The sequence below is a fragment of the Peromyscus californicus genome, unplaced genomic scaffold (assembly GCF_007827085.1).
Source record: "Peromyscus californicus insignis strain IS unplaced genomic scaffold, ASM782708v3 Scaffold_11__1_contigs__length_118956290, whole genome shotgun sequence".
NCBI lineage: Eukaryota > Metazoa > Chordata > Mammalia > Rodentia > Cricetidae > Peromyscus > Peromyscus californicus.
The window spans coordinates 46549136-46573310 of NW_026294402.1; the positions used below are offsets into that span (position 1 = coordinate 46549136).

Below are 24175 nucleotides of genomic sequence, written 5' to 3' on the forward strand. Positions count from 1 at the left end.
GAGTCACCCCATCAAACTGTTTGCTGGAGTTTCACTTTACATCCCAACTCACATATGAGAGTATCCTTTTTATCTTACCAGCTTGAATACTATCTTTTATGTAAATCTCTACTAATATGATAGCCAATTGAAATGTGACAACTCGGCATGGATTTGCGATTGCCCTGAGCATAGAATAAGAGCAAGGCTTTCCAGTCAAGCATGCATTACATTTAGGTTTAAGTCATCGTGCTCTGCCATTTCCCAGCAAGGCTGCAGTGACAAATAACTCTTTGGAGGCTCCCCTTTATTCACTAGTTATTTTAATGCCAGTAAGAGCTTTCACCTTGAGCCCGGGCTGGTTGTAATCATTAAACAAGGTAGTCATGTGAAAGCACTTCACACTGTTCTGAACACATGACCACGACTGAATGCTCCATTTTCAGTTGCAAAGTGTACCAGAGACTTCAGTTTGATCTGTGTACTATTTAGGGATTTGCATAACATTTTTACTGTGGAAACAGGGTCAGCAAGTGTTCCTTTGGTGGTCTCCAAGAACCACATAAACCTGTTTGGTTACAGAGCACGCACCTGCTTCCCATCCTTGAGGAATTTGAGATCTAAAGGCTTCTGAGATTAACCTGGGATCTCTGGGGGCTTTTTAATTGTTTAGTGAGGTCTCTAATGGCGATGGTGGTAACTCACTGAAGATGGAAGCTGAGGCTTGGTGAAAGGGATATGCATGCAGAGTTCCTGGAAAAGCTACTGTACCAGCAAAGGGAAGCCTAAGGCCGGGAAGATGAATTATTTGTTCTGTAAAAGTTAAGTACACTAGAGTTTTATTTGTATTGAAAGTTCATTTACGAAAGAAAGCATCTTAGACGGAATGCGGCAGACGGGTAAGGTTTGTATCGTTGCTGTTTGTACAGTCACACCAAGTGTGACTCTAAATCACAGCAGAAAATACCCAGGGGGTAGCACGGAGATAACCCCACCAGAAGAAGCCAGCCACTTTCTCTAGTCTAGTGAGTGGACGACAATGAGACTATGGGTCAGATGGCTAACTTTTTCCAAGTCTAGAATAATTTAGGTTTGGCTGCTCTTTGGGTCCTTCTTCCAAGTTTTTCTTAACCTATTCTTTCTAACTGTATCCTTGCTAAAAACAAAACCCCTCAGATCACGTTATAGGCTTTTTGAGGGAACTTGAAACACTGCAAAATTGAAAAGCAGCCAGCCTTTCTATTTGGTTAAAATCTGCACAAAATAAACGTTCTTTTGCTGCAAATTCTGGGCCTATTTCCCTCTCCAAGCCGGGGCTGCTGGATGCCTAGCACCCAACGACACCCCCGGAGCGGCTCCCCGGGTCTCCCTCCTCCCGCCCCCGTCCCGGGAACAGCTCCACCTCGGGGGGCCGCTGGAAACGCCCTCCGTGAGTTCCCTGGCACCAGCGGGAGTTTCAAGTTTCCACGGGCGGGGCGGGGGCAGGCGGCGGGCGCGCTCGGGCCGCGCGGCTCCGCTTCGTTCACTGCGGGCTTCGGACTCGGGCTCCCGGCGGGCCCGTGGCGTCCGTCCTCGTCCCTGGGGAAGCCTTCGCGAAGGCCCCGCAGCGCGTCGTCCACCCCCCCCACCCCCCCGAGCCGGCTGAGACCCGTCCGTCTCCGCCCGTGGCGCCGAGCCCCCCACTGGGTGGGGAGCCGGGAGAGACGCCCTCGCTGCGGCCGCGGGGGTTGGCGCTCAGGCCCCGGCCTCGCCCGCCACTGGCGGGCCGCGGGAGGAGGGGGCGCGGGGCGGCCCCGCCTTCCCCCCCGAGGAGGCGCCGGGCGGCCATATTGCCGAGCTGTCTGCGGCGGCGGCGGCGGCGCGTCTCTTCTCCGGCGGCTCAGGGCTCGCACCGCCGCCTCTCCGTTCGCTCGCTGCCAGCCGCGACGCCCCCGCCGAGCCGCGCCTCAGCCAGCCGACGGCGGGCAGGGAAGGAGCCGCTCATTTTCGGGGTAAGCCCTGCTCGGCGCGCTCCCTGCACCCCCCCCCCCACTCCCCACCCTCCCTCCCGGCCCGCTTGCCCGCTTGCCCGCTCGCTCTCCCCCGCCGTGGCGCTGAGGTGGCGGCCAGAAGTTGCCGGGCTGTGGCGCCGCGGGCCCGGGGCCTGGCGCGCCTCCGAGACGGGCTCGCGCCCGGCCGCCCGAGAGGCGCCGCGGTCGTTAACGGCTGAGCCAGGCCGCTTACCCGGAGCCTCCTTGCAGCCCCCGTGCCGTCCGCCGTCGGCCTGACCGCCCCGTGCGTCGGGCGGGTGCGGGTTCCCGCCGCCGCCGCCGCCGCCGCCGCCGCCGCCGCCGCCGCCGCCGCCGCCGCGGACTGGGCCCCAGGCTCGGCCCGGCGCGCCCCCGAGGGCCGTAGGGAGCGTGGGTCGGAGGCTCGCCCGCCACCCCGAGAGGGGCGGCACGGTTAGAACTTGTCCCCGGCCTCCTGTGGGAAAGTCGGGGTGTTGGATTACTAGAGAGCGTGTGGACGCCTGAGCAGCGGAAAGGGCTGTCCGCGTTGCCGGGCTGGGGGCGCCGGCCGCTCCTGCCGCTCGAGCCCGCGAGGCCAGGCCCGGACTCCCGGCCGCCCTTACCTGCTGCTGCTGCTGCTGCTGCTGCTGCTGCTGCTGCAGCCCTCCGGGCCCCCGGACTTGGCCCGGGTCGCGGAGTCGCCTGGTGGAGTGCCAGCAGACCCCACCAGGAAAGTTCGCATCCCCACCTTGCCCGGGCTCCCAAACTCCGTCTCGGAGCTAAGTTTGAAAAGGGGTTAAGTGCGTTATTTCAGTTGAAAAAGCACGTCTGTTCCCACACAGATGTTTCTCTAAACGTTGCCAGGATTCTGGGTGGGTTTTTTTTTTTCCACCCTTACCCTAAAAGAGTGGTTATTCGTTGGAATTGTGTTTTAAGAGGTCAACTTCATAAAAAATGTATGCAAATACAGTTGAGATTTTGCAGAAGAGGTGCGAGCACGATGCCCCGTCGGCTGTGTGGAGGCACCAAGATTTGCATGATGTAAATGTAAAAGCCCAGGATAATAAGGGTTTATGTGATTAAAGAGTACTTGGACACTGCAATCTATTGTTGACCGAGCATCTCTCCCCCCCCCCCCCCCGTAGAATACTTATAAGACTATGACGGAGCACAGAATAAACAATTGCCCTGTTCATTTTGCTGCATAAATAATGGCTTAATCCGCTTGCCAAAACAGCATCACTAGATCTGGAAGAGAGGCTAATGTTTAGGATTGCATTTTTTTTTTCAATCTTTAGAATTTCGCTGCTTGCACCAGTGTGCAGTTTATCTTTCATCATAATAATTTTTTTCGAATGTGACAAATTGAAGACTCCTTTTCAAATTGTCAGTATGCTGTGAAAAGAATTACACTGGCTTTTCTTTGCTTAGACCCCTTTGGAAACTGTATTTTGGAATTTAATAAGCAGTTAATATTTGGAACGAATAGTCATAGGAGTCTTTAGCTTTGTTTACATGAGGAGGAGTTTGATTGTGACACTTAAGAAATGTTAAGCCCTTGTCCCTGTGGGTCACACATACTGTTTTTTGTTCATTCCTGGAGCTTAACACGGGAGAGAATGTAGGAGGACCTGGGAGATGTTTGTGGAATTGATTGCATAGATTTTGCTGTGGGAAAAACACTTGGAATCTTAATTTTGTGGAAACTGGTTACTCAGGTGGAAATCACGTTGCTGCTTTTATGTGTGATGGTTAAACAGCAGGCCTTGTTCTTCCTCTCCAAGCTGTCAGTAGTCACGGGGTGGGAGATAAGGGCAAGAGCTGGTTTTTTGTTTATTGCTTTACCATTCCCAAGAACAGAATTGATTTTTTTTATTAACCAGTTTTTAAGCTCTGGCGAGTGATTGGAAGACGTACAGATTTTATTATATTTTAATTTCTCAAATCTTTTTTGTTGTTGTTTGTTTTTTCGAGACAGGGTTTCTCTGTGTAGTTTTGGTGCCTGTCCTTCCTGGATCTTGCTCTGTAGACCAGGCTGGCCTCGAACTCACAGAGATCCGCCTGGCTCTGCCTCCCAAGTCCTGGAGGCATGCGCCACCACCACCCAGCTTCTCAATCTTTTAGTATAAAAATTAAGTACAATCTAATATAATAATTCTGAAATGTTGAGTGATGATGAGAGTCCTGGATTTTCATTTATTTTAAATTTAGTGCATTTTAACGAGCCATTTCCAAATGGGGTGGCAAATCTTTAACTTTTTTCCCCAAAGACCAAAGGCTTGAGATATTGTCCCATTGAGATAGTAAAGACTGAGCGGTGCAGATGGAACATATCTGTAGGGCATAGGTAATAGCTTCCTGTTACTGGTGCAGTCTGGGAGATGAAAAGTCACTCTTTGTTGGATGGCTTGTGCCTCTTACTGTTGCAATCTGGGAAGAAAGGAAGTCACTCTTGGATGACTTGGGCCTCCTGCTTATCAAGAGCTGTTGGGCACTAATTTACCCTGTTGACATCCTGGATATGGAGCTGGATTAAGTTGCTACTCTACAAGGCTATTTGAAGTTTCTTGACCATAGGTGTCACTAGAGGGAGTTCCGGGAAAGCCTTGACTTCAGTAGCTCATGGCATTGGAGATAGAGGTATCCAGTCTGACCTCAGAGTTATCTAGCTCGAGTGTGTTAAGGCTGTTCCATCTGGTTCATTTATTAAATTTCTTTATTCAGCTTCTTAGTATTTATATTGGATGTGTATCTTAAACCATTAAAAAACTATAAAGGTAATACATTATATGGTAAAGTTATAATACCTAGAAGGATGTTAAGCCACAGTAAAAATCTTGTCTTCTCGCCCCAGAACTCAGCAGTTCTTTCCCCGGCCCCATTTTTCATATTACATAGGTAATTGTCTTGCATATAGAAAGTGGTAGCACTTCTGCAAGGATGAGCTTGCATGCCTTGCTCCTTATCTGTGGGTCTCAAGTCTGTTAGAATAAGGTGCTGTAACAAACCCTGACATGGTGTTTATTACTTATATTAAACATCAAGCATTTGTATTTTTCAAATTTTCATCATTTGAATGAAATTAGTAGAATTTGCTGTACCAATTCTCAGAAGTGTTTGTATAAGCACATGTGCTAATTTTCTTGGTTAATGATTATTGGTGAGGTTTACCTTTTTTTCTTCCTAAAGTATAGCATAAATTTACAGTAAAAGTTGGTGCACACTCAAAAGCATGTACACTACACACACACATGCACAGACACGCACAAAAGTGTTGTCTTTTGAAACAGTTATATGATTTGGAATAGCACCATACCTATGTATTATGTATCTTTTCCTGGAAACGGATTAGGGAGGAATAGTTAGTTGTCTATATGATTAATTCTTCTCTGTCCTTAATAGTGGACCCTAGTACCAGCTTCTCAGGAAAGGTGGAGGTTATGTAGGGCTTCCTCCACACCAAATAACAATTATGTTTTGCAGTTCTTATATATTCATCAATTTAAAATAACTAGAATTTTAAATGATTTATTTTTATTTCATATGTATTGGCATCCTTGCCTGCATGCATATCCACATGAGGGTACTAGATACCCTGTAACTGGAGCTATAGACAGCCATAAGCTGCCATGTGGGCTCCAGGAATCAAACTAGGGCACCAGGTCCTCTGGAAGAGTAGCCAGTGCTCTCAACCACTGAGCCATCTCCCCTGCCACAATAATGAGAATTTTTGTTTCTTGTTTTGTTTGTATTGAGACAAGGTCTCTCTAGCCTGGCTGTCCTGTAACTTCTTATGTAGAAGTTACTGCTGGCCTGCAACTCACAGAGATCTGCCCCTGCCTCCAGAATGTTAAGATTAGAGATATATGCCACCATGCCTTGATAATAACCTAGTTTTGTTGAACAGGTACTTGCAATAAATTGGGGTATGAGTAAACTTTGTCTTTTCTTTATAGTGGCCCTTTAAGTATAATTCCAGATTACATGTATTATGTTTTATGAGGGTCACTAAACTTTATACATCTAGCAATGTGATGACCAAAAAATGCTAATTACATTTCTTTATGCTTCATATACATTGGGAATAATAAAGTAGTAAAGTTAATTTATTTGGAAAGATTGTTTAGTAACTTTTGTGTATTAGTCTGCTGGTTAAAATCTATAGGCCAAGTCCAGCCTGCTCATGTTTTTTGTAAATAAAGTTTTATTGGAACTTATATGTATATATTGTCTGTGGCTACTTTTGAACCATGATGGCAAACCATATGGCTAACAAAACCTAAAATAGTTACTCTTTGCCTTTTTGCAGGGAAAATTTCCTCACCTCTAACTTAAAAGAAAAACAAGAACAAAAAGCTCTACTATATTGAAAGAATGTTTTAAACTGGGCCTCGTGGTACAAATTTCTATCCTAGCTGCCCCGGGATGAGGCAGGGGATTGCAAGGCCATCTCAAAATAATGCAGATGTGGTTCACTGGTAGTGTACCTAATAGAATTCAATCCCCATTGGCTGGGTGGGGATTGGACATGTTTTTAGATACAGTATCAAAGAAAGGAGTACTACATTATTATTTTTCTCTAAGATAGTACAATTTATAAAGTTAAGTTACCTCACTATCAGTAATTGATATACAGGTTTTTCTAAACTTTAGTTAATTCTTACTGGCTTTCAGGACCTTAAATGTTTCCTTTAATTTGTAAAAAGTGGACATTAAGGTTTGCTGCAAGTGAATTTGTAAAGTTTTGAGCCTTTACATCATTTAAGATGCACTACCAGAGAGTAATAGAAAATTCTTGACTCTGGACTGGGGCCATTCCCTCTGGCCCAGACTAAGATTATTTTTTCTCTGGTTAGCTGCAGGGAAGATTGTTTTTTACTCTGGTTAGCTACTGGGATGAGTTGACTACCTTGTCTGGATACATAGTATCCAAGGGATAAGGGAGGATTCTTTTCCGGGAGGATTCTTTTCCAGAAGCCTCTCCCGAGATGTCTTCTGCTCCTTGGCCAGGATTGAGGCATGTTTCATATCTCCCAACATTGGCACTGTTAATCAAATTATTTTAATTCTGTTCCCATTATTTTCCTTAGTCATATACCAAATGTATTGGATTTTTTCTTGTTCCCAAATAAAAACAAATTCAAAGTGACCTGTCATACATTAATATACTTAATTTAATATGAATATGCAATTTAATGGATTTTTTTGTTCAAAACTTAAAATATAAAACGAAAAACATTGATTGCTGTTAAAATGCTTTATTGAATTATTATGCACAACTAATCCAGCCTCCTGCCAGTTTTTGCAAGTAAGGTTTTATTTGAACACACTGTAGTTCATTTACTTAACTACAAAGAATAATTGCAACATAGACTGTATGGCTTATGAAACCTAACATGTTTGTTTACCTGGCCCTTTGCAGAAAAAGTTTGCTGACCTTTGTTTTAAGATGTCAGTCATACATCCAGGCAATTGTTACAATATGGTAAATACCTGTTGGCTTTTAAGCCTGAAAGATGGACAGAATACTGAGGAATTGACAGTGTAAATAACAACACGTGTTGAATGTCTTAGTGTGTTAAGTAGGATTTTCATGTATGTCAGCTGGAATTAAGAGTAGTGTGTAAAGTTCTAAAAATCTTCTGTGATGTCAATTCTGGATATCACTTGCTTTCTATTTTTTTAATTTCAAATCTTCCTGTTTCTGTAAATTAATAGTCTTTAAATAAGACAACCAGAGGAGATGTATTTGTCCTTAAAAAGAATCTCCCTTCATAAAAGGGATAATGAGGACTTACAGAATCTTAGGTATGGTTAATTGACAGTAGTCTTTCCAAGTGTGTTGTGCCTGTGGTCTGTTGGGCTAATAAGCCTCCGAGGATAGTTATCCAAGATAGTGCATCCCAGCACATCTGTGGATGACAACGCCATGTTGAAGTGTCAAAAGTTGGACAGTCATTGTTGACGGAGTGGATAAAACTTTGTTAGATGTCAAGAGAACTTTGAGACCTAATTTTTTTTTTTTTTAGGTTCTAGACTTAGAGAAACTATACAGACTTAGTTTGGTATTGAGTCAAGTGTATATACTGGAAAGCTTACTACTTTCACCTCGAACACACAGCATAATAATTACAGTCATTATTAAATGTGACATTTACTGTGTGTGTCTTTTACTGTTTCTTACTAGTTTGGCCATTTTATAACATTAAAATGAGAAGAAAATGTTTTCCTTGACAATAACCAGCAGCTAAAGTGAGTATTAAGTGTAAGCTCAGCTCATCAACAAAAGCAACAGACACCTGAGGACCAATTGTAAGACAAGCACCATCCTAATTTCTCAAAAGGGAGACTGGGTATCAGAAAATTAGAAGCTGAATGGTTTTTATGGTAGTAGACCGGCCAGGTAACCGTATTGACCACACAACATGTCTTATTTTAAAGATCTTAAGGCATTGTATTAAATTTTGAAAAACCAGCTACTGCTGTGTAATGTCTAGTGTCTCAAAATAAGTAAGATGTAGAAGTATTTGTGAGAGTTTCTCAGTTCAGCATGAGTCTTTGATTCTTAACCATGACTTACATGAACTTGCCTTCCTCTTACTGTTTCTAAATGTTTATTTCATGGTTTAAAAAGTTTTCTTAAATGTAAATGAAGAAGTTGTGCTGCAAATAGCTGTCTTACATTTTATTCTAGCACATGTTTACAAATGATAATGTACTGCTTTACCTTTCTACTCACCCTAGGAACAGTACAAATTATTTTCAACATTTTTTAGGTCAGAATTGAAATTCAGGGTAAATGTTATTTTTGTAGTCCCGTTTTACATTTAAGATTTGGAAATTTGAATTTCCTCAAAACTTGTGAATATTTTCTTGAAAGTATCTTTAAAACACAGACTACATCTACATGAGCAAGTGTCAAATAGATTTAGAATTCCCTGTCACTCATGTAGGAAATTCAGCTTCTGAGGTGATGATTCTGGTTAATTTTCAGCTTTGATATTTTCAGAGGTTGTTTTTCGACTTGATAATGGTAGAGGAGAAAGCTTTCTTGGCCTCTTCTTAAAAGTCTCATTTGTTGTCTGGGACTGGCTTGCCTAGAACTGCATGAAGTCAGAGTAGGTCAGTCAGAGCCCAGAACCAAGGCTTGGAAGGACTCTGACCTCACAACTAGCACTCACTCACTCACCTGGGTCTTCCGTTCTTTTGGAGGTATAGGGGGTTGGAATGCTCAAGTAGGGTGGGGGAAAGACAAGCAGTTATGAGGATTAGACCATGTCTGTAAGTGCCTTTAAAGTGAGCATTCTGCAGACGCTGAGGCAACCTTGTCCTCTGCACTTCACTTGGGAATCACATGGGGGGCGGGGGAGAAAGAAAAGTATTATTAACACCATTAAACACTATTTTATAATAATAAACACTTGTTGCTATTTTTAAGGTTTTAAACCTGAGGGTATGTGAACTTGGATGGAGAAAGTTACATCCTTGTTCACATATTCTGTTATAAATGTGGCAGTATCAGAGAAACTTGTTTCCATAGAACTTATTAGGGATCTTTATAATACATTCAAGTTTTCTCAAAATAGTATTTATAATGATCTTTATTTACAAATCTAGTGATTAAATCCAGTACTACTGTCATTTAAAGTGTTAGAAAAGAAGCACATATATTACTTTGACATAGATTTGTGTATTTTAAATTTTAATAATTATATTCAAGAATGGTAGGTTTCTTGTAATTTTTTGCATTTTATAAGCTTAACTTTACCTCTGGGTTGTGGTTCATAGGGCAGAGTGTCCTATGCAGGAAGAAGGATGGAGTTGTTCTTTTGTCAACGACATAACTCTGTTTATTAGCCCGCCAGTTACCTTATTAATGCATTGTCCTTTTGTCTTTGTAATACTGCTTCCTTGTTTCCCAGTAAATTGGACAGGAGTTCTTTTGGAATTTTATGCGAAGACAACTCTTGTGCTCTTCCACAGTTTGAATCCCAAAAGACTGAAAACAATTACAATTAGGCCCTGGGAAAAGAATAACTTGAAAGTAAAATTAGTTTGGTGTTAATTATTGAAGCTTCAATGTAAGCCGCTAATAGACTACCCCTTGGCAACACCTGATGCAGCACCAAATCTGTTGGTCTGTTGTGCTGCTACTGCAGCCGAGATCTACTGTGGCTCGGGCAGGGCATCCTCTTTTGTGTGAGGAGGGTCAGCTCAGAATTGAGGGACAGAGGATGCTCTATATGAGTATCTTGTCTTTATTGTGCAGCCTGGTGTTTGCTCTTGTGGGTACTTTGCTGGAGGTGGGAGACAGCTGAGGCCAGCATCTCAAGACGACGACAAACTGCTGACTGGGTAGTTGCTGCTGCTCCTGTTGTGCTTGAGAGGAAGTTGATGTGGAAAAGAGGTAGGGTAGGGCCTCTTTTAGTAACACGGGAGTGGGGAGAATCTGGAATGGGGAAATGGATTACATTAATAAACCTGCAAGTGAAATTTTAAAAAATTAAAAAGGGGAGGAGAGAGTCATTGTTTTCTGAGTAGTAACACAAGAGCAGAGAGGAAATGCACCAGTGTTTGGTACACGGACTGTGTGTTTGGCGACTGTGGAGATACTTAGAGGAGAAGGACGGGTGCTGAAAACAAAGTTGGCTTCAGGTTAGAAGAGTGGACTCCTAGGATACGTGTGTTGTTACTTGACCTTCCAGGTGATCTTTATCGTCTACCCTGCTACTAGCGGTGCTAGTTTTATTTAAAATATATGACCTAAAAAGGGCTAAATATGCACCATTCATGTTAAATAGTATCTTGATATGAACATTGTTGAGTGATCACTAAATTGACTGAAACTTAGATTTATTCCATTCACACATGGGTTTGTCCTAGAAATTTTAAAGTAGAATTCTATACATACCATATTATGTAAAGTAATAAACTAATATGTAAACAGATTAGTGAAATAATGCTTTTGAAAGTTTCCAATCTAATTTTTAAAATTAGAAACTTAAAAGTAAAACCTCCATTAATCCTTAAATGATGTAACATAGCAGATTTGTGTTTTTACGTAGTTGTAATAAGTGTCTAGTTAACATGTTCTGCCTCTGCTTAACCTTACATAAATGTTGATATAGTTTGTCCAGATGTATAGAAACAAACTTCCCTAGCAACAACAAAAACAAGCCCTGGAGTATCCATCATGCTATCACAGAGTTTCAGCAGTGCTTGTGATTTTAGTCATTGGCTATAGTAAAGAATGTGGCTGGGAATATCTTAGTAAAGATTTCTTTCTTTTATATTTATTGTCTTGGACTTTCTTCTAGAAGCAGAATTTCTCTTTCTCAAAAGTTGTTCAGCTTTTTCTTTATGTTGACATTACAGTTTTAGAAATACAGACCCAATTTATGATGCTACATTATACTTGTCTCCTTCTTACCACTTAGGCTTCTCGGCACTGACATGTAAAAATCTTAGCTTGCTACTGTGTAATGAGGACATAGTAGCACCTGAGCGTTACTTTAAAGCTTTGTGGCTTTAGTACTGCAGTTGTTCCTTTTATGTGTTTGTGAAGTTTTTCACTTACTGTTTATTAGTGGAATGTATTTTGCATGGCAGCTTCATTATAGCTGTTGTGTATTTTCCTATTAACTTTGATGTTTCTTTATTTCTACCTATTTAGGGGGTTTCGAATAAAGTCTGTTAGTTTTAGCATAACATGTATGTACTTATTCCTCCAAAACTGAATTATCTTTGTTTTCTTTTTATCTTTCCTTTTAAAAACAAAATTTGTATTTTCATTTTGGAAGCTTACAGATTCATTCATCCTGCTTCCTAGAGGCTTTTTATATTTTGGAGTATAACCATTTTGCTCTTTTCCCCTAATTCATAGTGTAAAGAAATGTGATGATTTGTGCATAGTTTCATAAGCTGCGGTGATTCTTCCGTGGTCTATGAATATTTTCCCTGGGTTGGTTAGTTGTATATGGTTTAGCAGAGTCTAGATTCCCTATGATTCATGTAACTAACTTCCAAGACATTCACAGTTGTGCCATTATATAGATACTGATTTTTTTTTATCTTTCACTTCTGTCAAGACAAGTGAAATGAAATAGGGGAAGGCTAACAATTTTTAAGATGGTGTGATTATTCTGAAAACACATTTTCGTCATTTAGAAGTTAAGTGTCTCCATATTTGTGAAGGCTTTGTTAGGCCCTTTACTTCTTCACCATTGGTACCATGTGGACCTGCTTTGCTTATGTAAGGCCCTAGTTTTTTGTAGTTGACCTAGGCCATATCCTTTGGATTCAGAAAAGCTCTCTTACTAAGGCTAAACTTTAATGCAGGTTATTTTGCTCCAAACTTCTTTCTTCTTCTTCTTTTTTTTTTTTTGTGGAGTACAACTTGAAATAAGTCTAATTGAAAACTTGGCCAAATTATTTCAATTTTATTACCTATCTAGCTGCTCTTACATTTAAGAAATCTCTTTTCTGAAATATGAATGCTATAACTGAGCGTGTAGAATCTGTTGGATAGTTAAGGTTGGTTGGTTTGTTGTTTTAGTTCTTCCTTACTGATGAGATTGCACTGGAGGGGCATACCAGTCATATAGTTGAGAAAATAGTATTATAGGTGATGAAGAAACTCATTTGAATCTCTCTGCCCAGCCCCGGAGAGTACTGTGATGGGGACTGGACTGGTATGTTATAGTACAAGAACACTAACTCCAGAAAGGACGGAAAATGAGTGGCCAGAGAGAAATGTCCTGAATACTCTGGTAGGGGTAAACCAGAAGAGGACCTCCACAGTGATGCTGTGCTGTGCAGGTCTGTTAAGGTCCACCATTGGCCAGTTCATTAGGAATGTGAGCAATCTAAAATGACTAACTGAAAACCAAGCTTCTGTGAGCTGAAAATCGAATTTGAAAGGAGAATAAAAGGATATTATGCTATGAAAGTACTAGAAACTTTTTTTTTCAGTCAAAAAAGGCTTTCTAGGAAGTGATGGATGGCCTAGTGATTAAGAACATTTGCTGCTCTTCCAAAGGACCCAAGCTTAGTTCCTAGCACTCAAATTGGGCCGCTCACAGCCACCTCTAACTCCAGCTCCAGGGCATTTGGCACCATCTTTTGGCCTCAGCAGGACCTGCACACACACAAATAAAAATTTAAAAAATCCTTTAAATCATTTCTAGAAATAAAAAATAAACATTGAAATTTTAAGCCATGGACAGGTAAAAATAGATTAAAAATAACTGAGAATGGGGGCTGGAGAGATGCTCAGTGGTTACAAGCATTTCTTGCTCTCTCAGAGGACTGGAGTTTGGTTCCCAGAACATGCATCAGATAGACTCACAAGTGCCCATAACTCCAGTGCCAGGGATCTGATGTTCTCTTCTGGTCTCTCTTGGCACCTGCACTCATGAGGCATACATCCACACAATCACACATACACCTAAATAAATCTTAAAAAAAACCAAAACTGGAGAAGCTGGGCTTGTTGGCTCACATCTGTAATTCTAGCACTCTGGAGACTGAGGTGGGAGGATTGGCCAGCCAGAGCTACTTACTGTGTGTGTGAGACCTTGCCTCAAAACGCACACACATGCAGACATCCAGTGTAGAGGCATGCTGGCTAGAGCGGGTATCACTTAGTTAAAGGGATGGGAAATTTGAAAATGGAGTCAAAGATTAGATAGAAAAATTTCAGAGTTTTTCCAAAAGGAAACTACTGGGTGAAATGTGGGTAGAAAAAGAGGCAGTGGCTAATAGATTCCAAGAATCCAAGGAAAGTAAAATTTGTTTAAAGTAGAAAGAAAAATCAGATTAATACAAAGGAATGGGTTAGATTGACAGCTGACTACTCAGTAGTGCTAACAAATGCCAGAATTGAGAGGAGTAATGACTTCTTAATGCTGAGCAGGCACAGTCCACACATGTCTGTGTAGAGTTACATGAGGAGAGACTCCTTCACTGGAAAGATTTAACAGTTCCACAACTGCTTATCTGATACCAACCTGAAAACTCATGGAAGTGAAAAATTGACATTTTTATCAGAAATCAGTTGGGAAAGCTTATTGTATTCCTGTCAAATTGGTTAAGTAGACTAACCAATAGAATGAGAGTTAAAAATTAAAAACTTGTCTTATTTTGATCTAATATATTACCCAACACATATCCTATAGTATTTTTGTTTGTATCTGGAACAAGTCGCTGACTAATGCTGCACTAAAGGGTTTGAATATTGAAACAAATGCCAAAACAACAAAATTAGCATTTTGCCTATAAACCTAAAACTCTTGCATTTGAAAATTAAAAATGGAAAAACAATAACATAAGACTTATAAGACCTCTTTTTTTTTTTTTGTCTTTTCGGGACAGGATTTCTCTGTGTAACAGTCCTGGCTATCCTGGAACTCACTTTGTAGACCAGGCTGGCCTTGAACTCACTGAGATCTGCCTGCCTCTGCCTCCCAAGTACTGGGATTAAAGGTGTACACCACCACCTTAGAAATCATGGTTTGAAACTGAACATTTAGAGCTTAATAATGAATGAGAGAAGTACATATAAAAATCAAAGCTTTCCCAGGCATGTTGGGGCAGGAGGGTGACCAAGAATTTGAGAACAGCCTGGGCAATATAGTGAGTTCCAGGCCATTCTGGGCAGAGTTAGAACTAAAAACTAAAACCAACCACAGCAAATAAAAAACCCTAATGAATTTACCTTGCAACTTATAAAAATGGTATAGCTTCAAGTATATGACAAATGCCCCTTTCCACCCCAGGATAATCCCCAGAAAAGGGGAAACATTGTTTCCTTAGACCTTTCATTGCAAGATGCTACCTTCATTTTAAACATGAAAGTTGTATTTGACTTGAAATTCCTTTAATTCAGATGTGTTTGGAATGGTCATAGGACTTCTCTGATAAGTGATTTAACCATAAAAATAGGCAAAGAAATCCAGAGCAGAAAAGCTGGGCATGGTGGCGCATGTCTTTACTTGGGAGGCAGAGGCAGGGGGATCTCTGAGTTCAAGACCAGTCTGGTCTACAAAGCAAGTTCCAGGAAAGCCAGGGCTACAGGGAAAAACCCTGTCTCAAAAAACCAACACAAACAAAAAACTGAAAGAAAGAAATCCAGAACAGATTTGATCAAAAGAACCCAAATAACCTTAAAATTTAAAACCTCTAGTAATTGCAATGTAGATTTATTATTACTGTAGATTTGTAATACAAATGGGGTGTGTGTATCTTAATATATAGTTGTGTCCTGGGAGCAAAATTTGAATGATAGCATGATACATTTACTTAAAATTGCTAATGTTGAGCTGAGGGTATGGCTATGGGTAAAGTTACTGGCTGCACAAGTGTGAGGACCAGAGTTTGACTCCCCAGAATCCAGGAAATTGTGGGCAGGTGTGTTGATTACCTGTAATCCCATAGTATGGGAGTCGAGAACCAAAGAGTCTCAGGATAAGCTGGGCCAACTAGAGTAGCTGAATAGGTGAGTTCTGAATGAGAGACTCTGCTTCAGTATGTAAAATGTAGAGCACTTGAGGTCCTCTGGCCGCTACATGTACTCACATACATGTGAACATGTGTACTCACTCACATGTACATCACAATGCACATGAAAAATGGTGTTATTATAATCTTAAAAATTATTGTGATCCAAAAGAAAAGTTTTGATAATATATTCTTACATATGTGTAGGAGCAGTAAATTGTTCTCTTGACTATGAAAGAAACAAACTTCCTGAATCAATATTTTCTAGATTGTGTTTTAAACATTTATGTATGCCACTAAATGTTATAGATGAAATTTAATATCCAAGTGATAAAAGAATTTATCATATTCTCGCTGTTAGTGGAATTACTTTAGAGTTACCCTTAAACTTTTGGATATATTTAGCATATGATCTTGAGGCATTAATTAGTGAAGAACTGAGGTTGGAAATTACTTTGATATATTTTAGAGAGTACAGAATAACCCAGAGTAAGAGAAAGTGGAAGAAAACATTGAGAATTAATAGAAATTAACAAAAGTGAAAGATGAACAACTAAAACTGAGAAGTAATTTTTTTTTTAAGCTCAATAACCTAAGGGGACTTATGCCAGGATTAGTCAAGAAAAAACAAAACAAAACAGGCAAACCTTGATAGTATTAAGAATTTGAAGAGGGTCATAATCTTAACAAAGACATAAAAATCATGAGCAAGCACACTGACTACATTTCTGGAAATATATAATTGACCCAAGCTTGATAAAAAAGCAGATTTGGCTCTGGTGTAGGGATTTAAGTTTTTGGGCCATTTTATAGTTGAGACAACCATATGGCTGTTGATTGTGGAAGTTTAGGTAGCTAAAAAAGTCTGGAGATAGAAATTTTAGGATTCTGAGCAGTGAAAGCGAGCCAGTTTTGGAAGTTAAAAATTATTTTTCACTTTGCACATTATATAACCCAGGCAGACCTCAAACTTACTATGTATTCCACCTTGGCCTAGAACACTATCCTCCCAGTTGGGATTCCCATGCTGGGATAACAGGTGTATACCACCATGCATGGAAGCTGTTAAAATCAAGGCCTATTCATGATAATATCTGAACCAAAGGAAGGGCACTTAGGATAGAAAGTGTTAGAGACAATTTGGCCTGTCCAACTGTAAATGCGTATGTGTTGGGGGCGGGAGGTCAAGGAATAGGCTACAAAAAGTTAAGGAATGGGTGTTTTATTTTTCCACCTGAATGTCATTACCCAGTAACTCATATCTAAAAAAAAAAAAAAAAAAAAACCAAAGCCAATCGGTGGTAACGCACACCTTTAATCCCAACACTCAGGAGGCAGAGGCAGGTGGATTTCTGTAAGTTCAAGGCAAACCTGGTCAACAGAGTGAGTTCTAGGACAGGCTCCAAAGCTACACAGAGAAACCCTGTCTCGAAAAACAAAACAAAACAAAACAAAAATCAAGAGCATATGCTTGAGTAAAATTTAGGGAAATTACCTTATTTGAGTGTGTGTTAATTTAGCTGTCTGTGCCTGCAGATATCTTGGCAGTGATAGTCTCTACATAATTTTATCTGTAATGTCTGATGTAGCATTAGTCACAGAAAGGTTTGGAACTGAAATCTTTTTTCCTAGACAGCCGATAATGATAAAGGGTTGGTAGATTTCTCAGAAAGGCAAACTTGTTGTTGATGTTTCTTAGTAAGAATGTTTACCCAAGACCACAGGGTAGTCCTTTGTTAATAAGATGTGTTGCTTTAGTGAGAGAAGTTACACATCAGCATTAGCTTAGGACCATTCTGTTCAGTGAACCACCAGGTTCAGTGGAGGCCACTAGCTAGCTAGAGACTAGCACTGGAGTTGCTATGTAGAGCTGTGGCTGCCTTCCACACCTTAGGTGAATAAGCGAGTGTGTATTTTTCTCAGGTTTTAGAATTTCAAAAAACTAATTTTTAAGGAAAACAATTTTGATCAGCATTTTTTATATCTGACAATACAGAAGAAAGGTATTGTTGAGTTTTCCTTAGCACTTGAGTCTGCCCATCTACATTTTTACTGTCCTTTCCACATAAGGCTGGGTGCGTGGATGAACTTGTATGGGAGAGCCAGTCATTGGATCCTTAGAAATCACATTTTTCTTGCTGTTTTAATAGAGTAACATTCTTGATGCTATGCTATTTGAGACATGCGTTGCTTTCAGACCATATGTGGTGATATATTGTGCACCTTAATAAACTTGACCTGAGGATCAGAGGACAGAGCCAGCCACTAGATTAGATACAGAGGTCAGGCAGTGGTGGCCCACACCTTTAATCCTGTCACTCGGGAGGCAGAGAACTGTCTGGATCTCTGTGAGTTCAAGGCTATACTGGGAATCCAGTATAGGAGAGAAACAGAGCCAGGCGGTGGTGGCACATACCTTTAATCCCAGCACTTGAGATTTCATGCCTTTGTTTGGGAAGCACAGACGCCTTTAATCCCAGGAAGTAATATGGCAGGGCAGAGAGAAGTATGTAAGGCGTGAGGAAACAGGAACTCCCTCTCTTTAGGATTTCGTAGAAGTAAGAACTAGTGGCTGGCTGTTCTGCTTCTCTGATCTTTCAGCTTTCACTCTTATATCTGGCTCTGGGTTTTTTATTAAAAGACCATCTAAGGTTCGAACAACAACCATATACCAGTCTTTTTAGGGAATGTGAAATACTAGCCGAAGACATTGAACATGAGTGTAAGAGAACACAGTGTCGCTTCTAACGTGCTTTTAAAGTACTCTCCTTTTTTCCTTTTTGTGTGAGCTACAGCTAAAACCTAATATGAACGATAATGAAGTGTACTTTTTCCTTTAACAGGCGATAATAGTTTATAGAAGTGAAGAGTTCCTAAAGAAGGTAACAAACAAGAGAAGGAAAATGCCGAAACCAGTAAGTGTACTTTGTTTCTCTTGACACTGCTTAGCGTTTTGTGGGTTGTGAAGACTAATCATGGGGACAGTACAGTTAAGGTTAAAGTTAATGAAATTTGGGACCAAGCTGTCTAGTTCTATTCTACTTTCATAGTTAATCTCTGTGACTTTTGTTTAATCCATTTTGCTCTTGATTTCCTTTATATAAAATAGGGATATAATTTAATTTGCTCAAGGAAAGGGACAAGGATTATAAAAAGAACCTAGTATACATTTAGTGCTCAATAAATGTAACTTATTGTTAGGAGAAAATAGTGAGAGGTATGCAGGACCTATGCCTTTTACCTTTCTCCTAATTAGAACTTGGATGATAGCCTAGATTTGTGTACCTTGATCATTTTCTTTCTCTTGGAAGTTTGTGCTTCTTGACTAAGATCTACTCCTTTTGTTTTAGGGTAATAAAAGAGACTATTTTCTTCAGTGTTTCTTTTGGCTATCAGTGTGTCTGTGTATGGCCCGTAGTAGCCTTGAATTCATAATCCTGCTCCTTCAGTGTCTTGAGTCTTGGGATTAAGATAATATAGGTGGGGTGGAGAGATGGCTCAGAAGAGTTAAGAGAACGTTTTGTTATTGCAGAGGACCAGTGTTCCATTCCAACACCAATGTCGGGAGGCACACAACCTCCTCTAACTAACTCTGGCCCAAGAAGATTTGATATCTCTGACTTGTATAGGAACCAAGCATTCATGTGCACAAATCCATGTACACACATGCACATAATTTAAAAACAAATGAAGCTTTAAAAAACTTATAGGTATGTGGCACCATGACTGGCCCAATTACATTTTTTAGGAAAAGTGTTGGTTATTCGAATTTTCTGGCATGGATATCACTGTGGAATGACTTGGTGCAAAAGAAGGTTAAAAATGCGATGTGAAAATCAGAAAGAAGTAAAACTGTGTGTGCACGCACACATACTTTCAGAGGCCAGAGGAGACCATTATTAGTGTCTTTCTCCATCTTTCACTGAACCTGGACCTAGGCTGGTGGCCAGCAGGTCCCAGCGATCTTCTTTCTGTCTCCATAGCACTGGGGTTGCAAGTGTGGGTGGGTACAGCCATACTCAGCTTTCTGGGCATTGAAACTCAGCTCTTCTTCCTGCAGGCCAGTACGCCTCAGTGCTGAACAGTTCCTCACCCTAGAGCAAAAGTTTCTGTTTGTAAGTGACAGGATATTTCTTCAGCCGATCCTCATAAACCCAAAGCAGCTACCACAACTAATAATGAAACTAAATTATATTATTATACATACAGTTTTAAAAAATGAAAAATTTCATATATTAGCATCAGAGTTGAAAAATGAATGTTATAGCACCAGAAACAAAATACTTGGGACTAAGTATAGAGGTGACACCGAAAGCTTATCATGATAAAGATCTAACTGTGTGGAGAAATATACAGTTCTTAATGTGTCCCTTTCCTCCAGATGTGTCAGTAGATTTAATTCTGTCCTAATCATTTTGAGTCCCAGCGTTCTTCTTGGGTAGGGTGGGTAAAGACTGCTAAAGAAATGGAAAACAAACGCGGAAAACTTAGAAAGTTGGATTGAAGTTCTTTCTTTTCAAGCCAAAAAAGTAAGAAAGGAATATCTGTAACTTTGCAGTTTATTTTTAGCAGGGATGTGAAACGTCATAGCTACTTTAGAAAGTATAGTTTGTCTTACAGTTAATATTTGTTACTTATATTCAAATTTGTGTATTAGTTGAAGATTAGTTCTATGTGTTGTCAGCACATGAAATATCCTTGGGGCTAGACAGGTGGCTCAGTAGTTAAGAACACATACTGCTCTTGCAGAGGAGCTGAGTTTAGTTCACAGCATCCATGCTGGACAGCTTACAGTTTCCTGAAATTCCAGCTCCAGGGGATCTGCCACTCTCTTCTGGACCCTGTTGGCACCTGCACCCATACAGTGCTTATTCCAGCACACAGAAACACATCTTTCTCTTTGAAATGCATTTTATTCTTTGATACTTTCATACAATGTATTTTGATCATATTCACCCACTCCACTTCAATGCCTTAATTCTTCCCAGAACCACCCTACCTTCTTTTTCCCTTTCTAATTCCCTGTCCTCTTGTTCTTAATTTTTTTAGTAATCCACTAAGTTCAGTTTGTGCCAGGGCCACCATTATATCAGGGCCAACCTACCATGAGCACACCCTTAAAGAAAACAGGCCCATTTCCCAGAAGCCATTGATTGTCAGTAGCTGTTGTCAGTTAGGGATGGAGGCTCATGAGCCTTACCCCATGCTAGACTGTTGACATTAAAAGGTAATGGTCTTTTCATCACACCTTTGTTATTTGTGTTGTACTTGATTTTCCTTCCCATCTGTTCTCTTTGTGTCTCTTTCCCCATCCAGTCAGTCCCCTCTTCTCCTTTCTTAGCACATGTATTCCCCATCCTACCCCCACCTAAGGTCTCTTCTCTTATGATCTGCTTTCTAGTTTGATCTCTCTCTCTATCCCTCCCTCCCTCCCTCTCCGCCTCCCCCACTAAAATCTAAGTTTTGCTTTTTTGCATATGGGAGAAAACATGGTATTTGTATTTCTGAGACTAACTGACTGACTTTGCTCAGTGTGACGATTTCCAGTTGCATCCATTTTCCTATAGATGTCTTGATTTTATTTTTCTTTGTGGCTACGTAAAAGGCCATTGTGTATAGCTACCACATTTTTATAGGGTATCCGTTTATTTGTTAACAGATACCTAAACTGATTTCATTTCCTGCTTATTGTATAGCAGCAGGCATGGATGTGCAAGAGTCTCTGTGGTGTGTCAATTTGGAATCCTTCAGCTGTAGGCCCAGGAGTGGTAGAGCTGGACCATACGTTCTGCTCGTCTTGTTTGGAGGAACCTCCATACTGATTTCCACTGTGGCTTCACCAGCAATGAAAGAGATTCCTCTTTCCCCAAAGCCTTACCAGCATTTGTTGTCATTTATTTTCTTCAAGATAGCTATTTTCACTGGAATCTCAAAGCAAATTGTTCAATTTATCATTTATTATGCAAAGTAACAGGTTTCCTTATGGCATCTTCATACATACATTTTATAATGAAGAAATACGGGATAGTGGATTAACATTAAAAGAATCAGGAGTTGTGTTCAGTTTAAATATCTTCTCTGTTGTTTAATACCCATGTGTCCTTGGTTCTCTTCGTCTGTGCTGTGGGTTCCAGGGATCAAACTCAGGTCATCGGGCTTGACAGCAGGTGTCCGCCTTTGCTCATTAAGCCATCTTGATCACCCTCCAATAGTTACTTTGAATGAGGTATTCATAAGCTTTTCTTTCCTTCTGCTTTTAAGATTTCCTGTAATAAGAGTCAAGCTGTATCACTTTTAATAAAATGTTAGGGCTGGGGCGTAGATCAGTCGTGGAGCACTTGACTGTCATGTGCGAGGGCCCATTTCATTTCTCAGTACTGTCCACCTACCCCAGATTTTTTAAACGTACATGTATATGCCTATAATCCCATCAGTGAGGAGGCTGATGGGGCAGGAGCATTGCAAGTAGGCCAAGCTTAAATTACATAGCAAAACTTTATCTCAAAAAAACCAAGGGCTAGGGATGTAGCTTAGTGGTAGAGATTTGCGTTGCATGCACAAAGCCTTGGATTTGATCCCCAGCATCATATCCCACACAAATAATATAACTCAAAGAATTTTCTCATGCTTACTGCTTTGTAAATATATTCTTTCCTAATCACTGTCCTTTTTGGTTTTATTACAGATCAATGTACGAGTAACTACAATGGATGCTGAGCTAGAGTTTGCCATTCAGCCCAATACAACTGGCAAACAACTTTTTGACCAGGTATCATTTAATCCCACAAAGCATGTAACTGTGTGCGGTTTATGTGTGTGTGTCTTTGGTGGGGTACACATGCTGAGGCCAGAGAAGATCAAATTATTCTCTGTTTTATTGAGACAGCATCTGTCACTGAATCTGGAGTCAGGCTAGTGGGTCAGCAAGCAACAACAGTCCTGTTTGTACCCATCACAGTACTAGTGTTACAGGTGTGAATGGCCAAGTACAGCTTGTTAACATGGAGACTAAAGCCTGAACTCCTCAGGCCCTCATACTTATGCAGCAAGCAATGTTAACCAGTGAGCCATCTCTCTGATCCCAAAAGATGCAACTTTGATACCGTTGTGTAGATGCAATTACTTACATCTTATATTTTCTGTGTCTTTCTTGATAATTCAACAATGTAGTGCTTGGAATTTTTAACAGTATATATTCAGGTAGTTTGAAAACTGTAGGGATATTTGTATATTATCATTTCTACTTTCATGGGTAAGTCTGGTGCATTTAAAAACATAGATAAAAGCATAGAAGCGGCCAGCCAGGATGCTCAGCAGGCAAAGATACCTGCTGCCAAGCCTGATAGCCTGAGTTCAACCCCCACAACCCACATAGTGGAAGGAGAGAACTGGTGCCTTAACATTGTCCTTTGATGTCAACATGCATGTCATATTTGAGCTCAAGAGAAGATTTTACCATAAAGGCATGATAAATAAATAGATATCATTAATATAATTTAGACTTTATGTAGTGTACACCTATAGTGAGACATTGTTGCCTCAGCTCTCCCTAGCTTTTAGTAACTTCCGTCTACTTCTCTGAGAACAGCTCTTTTTAAGATTCCACACATGGCTGAGAGCATGTGTATTGATCATTGTATCTACGCATTCATATTCTGAATGTTGGTCTAACTTATTAAAATTGCTACCTGTCATTCTTTCAGCAGTTCTTTTTTTTAAAGCTCTTTTTTCTTTCTCTCTTTCTTTCTCTCTTTCTCTCTTTCTCTCTTTCTTTCTTTCTTTCTTTCTTTTAATGTGCACTGGTGTTTATTTATTTGTTTTAATGTGCACTGGTGTTTTTGCCATGGATGTCGGGTCCCCTGAAACTGGCATTATAGACAGTTGTGAGCTGCCATGTGGATGCTGGGAATTGAACCCAGGTCTTTTGGAAGAGCAGTCAGTACTTTAACCTCTGAGGCATCTCTCCAGCCCCACTTTCAGCAATTCTTACGTTACTGTTCTGTTTCTTAACTTTTTTGAGCCCGAATACCCACAAACTGAAAGCAGTACCTTGGCTGTAGTGAAGATATAGGATAGCCAGTGGAAAGGTTCAGGTAAGGCTAGGAGCAGATAGGGCCTCTCATAACTTCATATGTGTACATGTAACAAAACCTCAGTTTTTTAAGACTAGAATTTGCTGAATCAAATAAGATTCTTAAAATAATTCCCACAATAGGCAGTTCAGAGTTAAGTGTCACATTTGCAGAACATTGTTGAGTCTTTACACAGAAGTATATATTACCTGCATAATCCTATCATGGGTTTCCAGCTTCTACAGTGTATGGATGGGTTAGGGTCTTAATTAATATGAACATGTATCCCCACAGTGCAAAAGCATGTCATTACTATTTTCCTTGTCACTTCTCTTCGAGTATGCAAGAAGATCTCTTGGGGTACAAGAAATATTGAAGTATTTGTATTTTTGTTTTTCTTCCAAAGTCTTTACAAATCAGTGTTATTGAGTTTACTAGCACATTTGTGAATAGCCATCTACTGCAGTTATGCTTCTGACAGTGTTTACTTGCAAAGGTGGATGAGAACTTTCTGATGGCATGTCTAGAGAGAAGAGGAGCCACTGGGGAGCTCAGGCCTGTTTTTGAATTTCCAGGCTGAGCTCTCTGGATGATAGTGTCTGTTGTGATAGTTACCTCCCTGTGTCCTCTGTAGTACCT

At 40.6% G+C, this 24175-nt stretch overlaps 1 protein-coding gene across 5 annotated transcripts in view; it reads left to right on the plus strand.

The window, feature by feature from the left end:
• Nucleotides 1-1754: 1754 nt before the first annotated feature.
• Nucleotides 1755-24175, plus strand: part of Rdx (radixin) — a 67392-nt gene continuing 44971 nt past the window's right edge. For 4 of the 5 annotated variants that reach the window (XM_052760313.1, XM_052760307.1, XM_052760314.1 and 1 more), the window contains exons 1-3: nt 1755-1970; nt 18308-18379; nt 22150-22233. In XM_052760313.1, coding sequence (XP_052616273.1) covers nt 18368-18379; nt 22150-22233 — 96 coding nt within the window. In that variant the 5' untranslated portion in view covers nt 1755-1970; nt 18308-18367. The remainder of the gene's footprint in view (nt 1971-18307; nt 18380-22149; nt 22234-24175) is intronic. The other variant, XM_052760303.1, reaches the window with a different exon arrangement.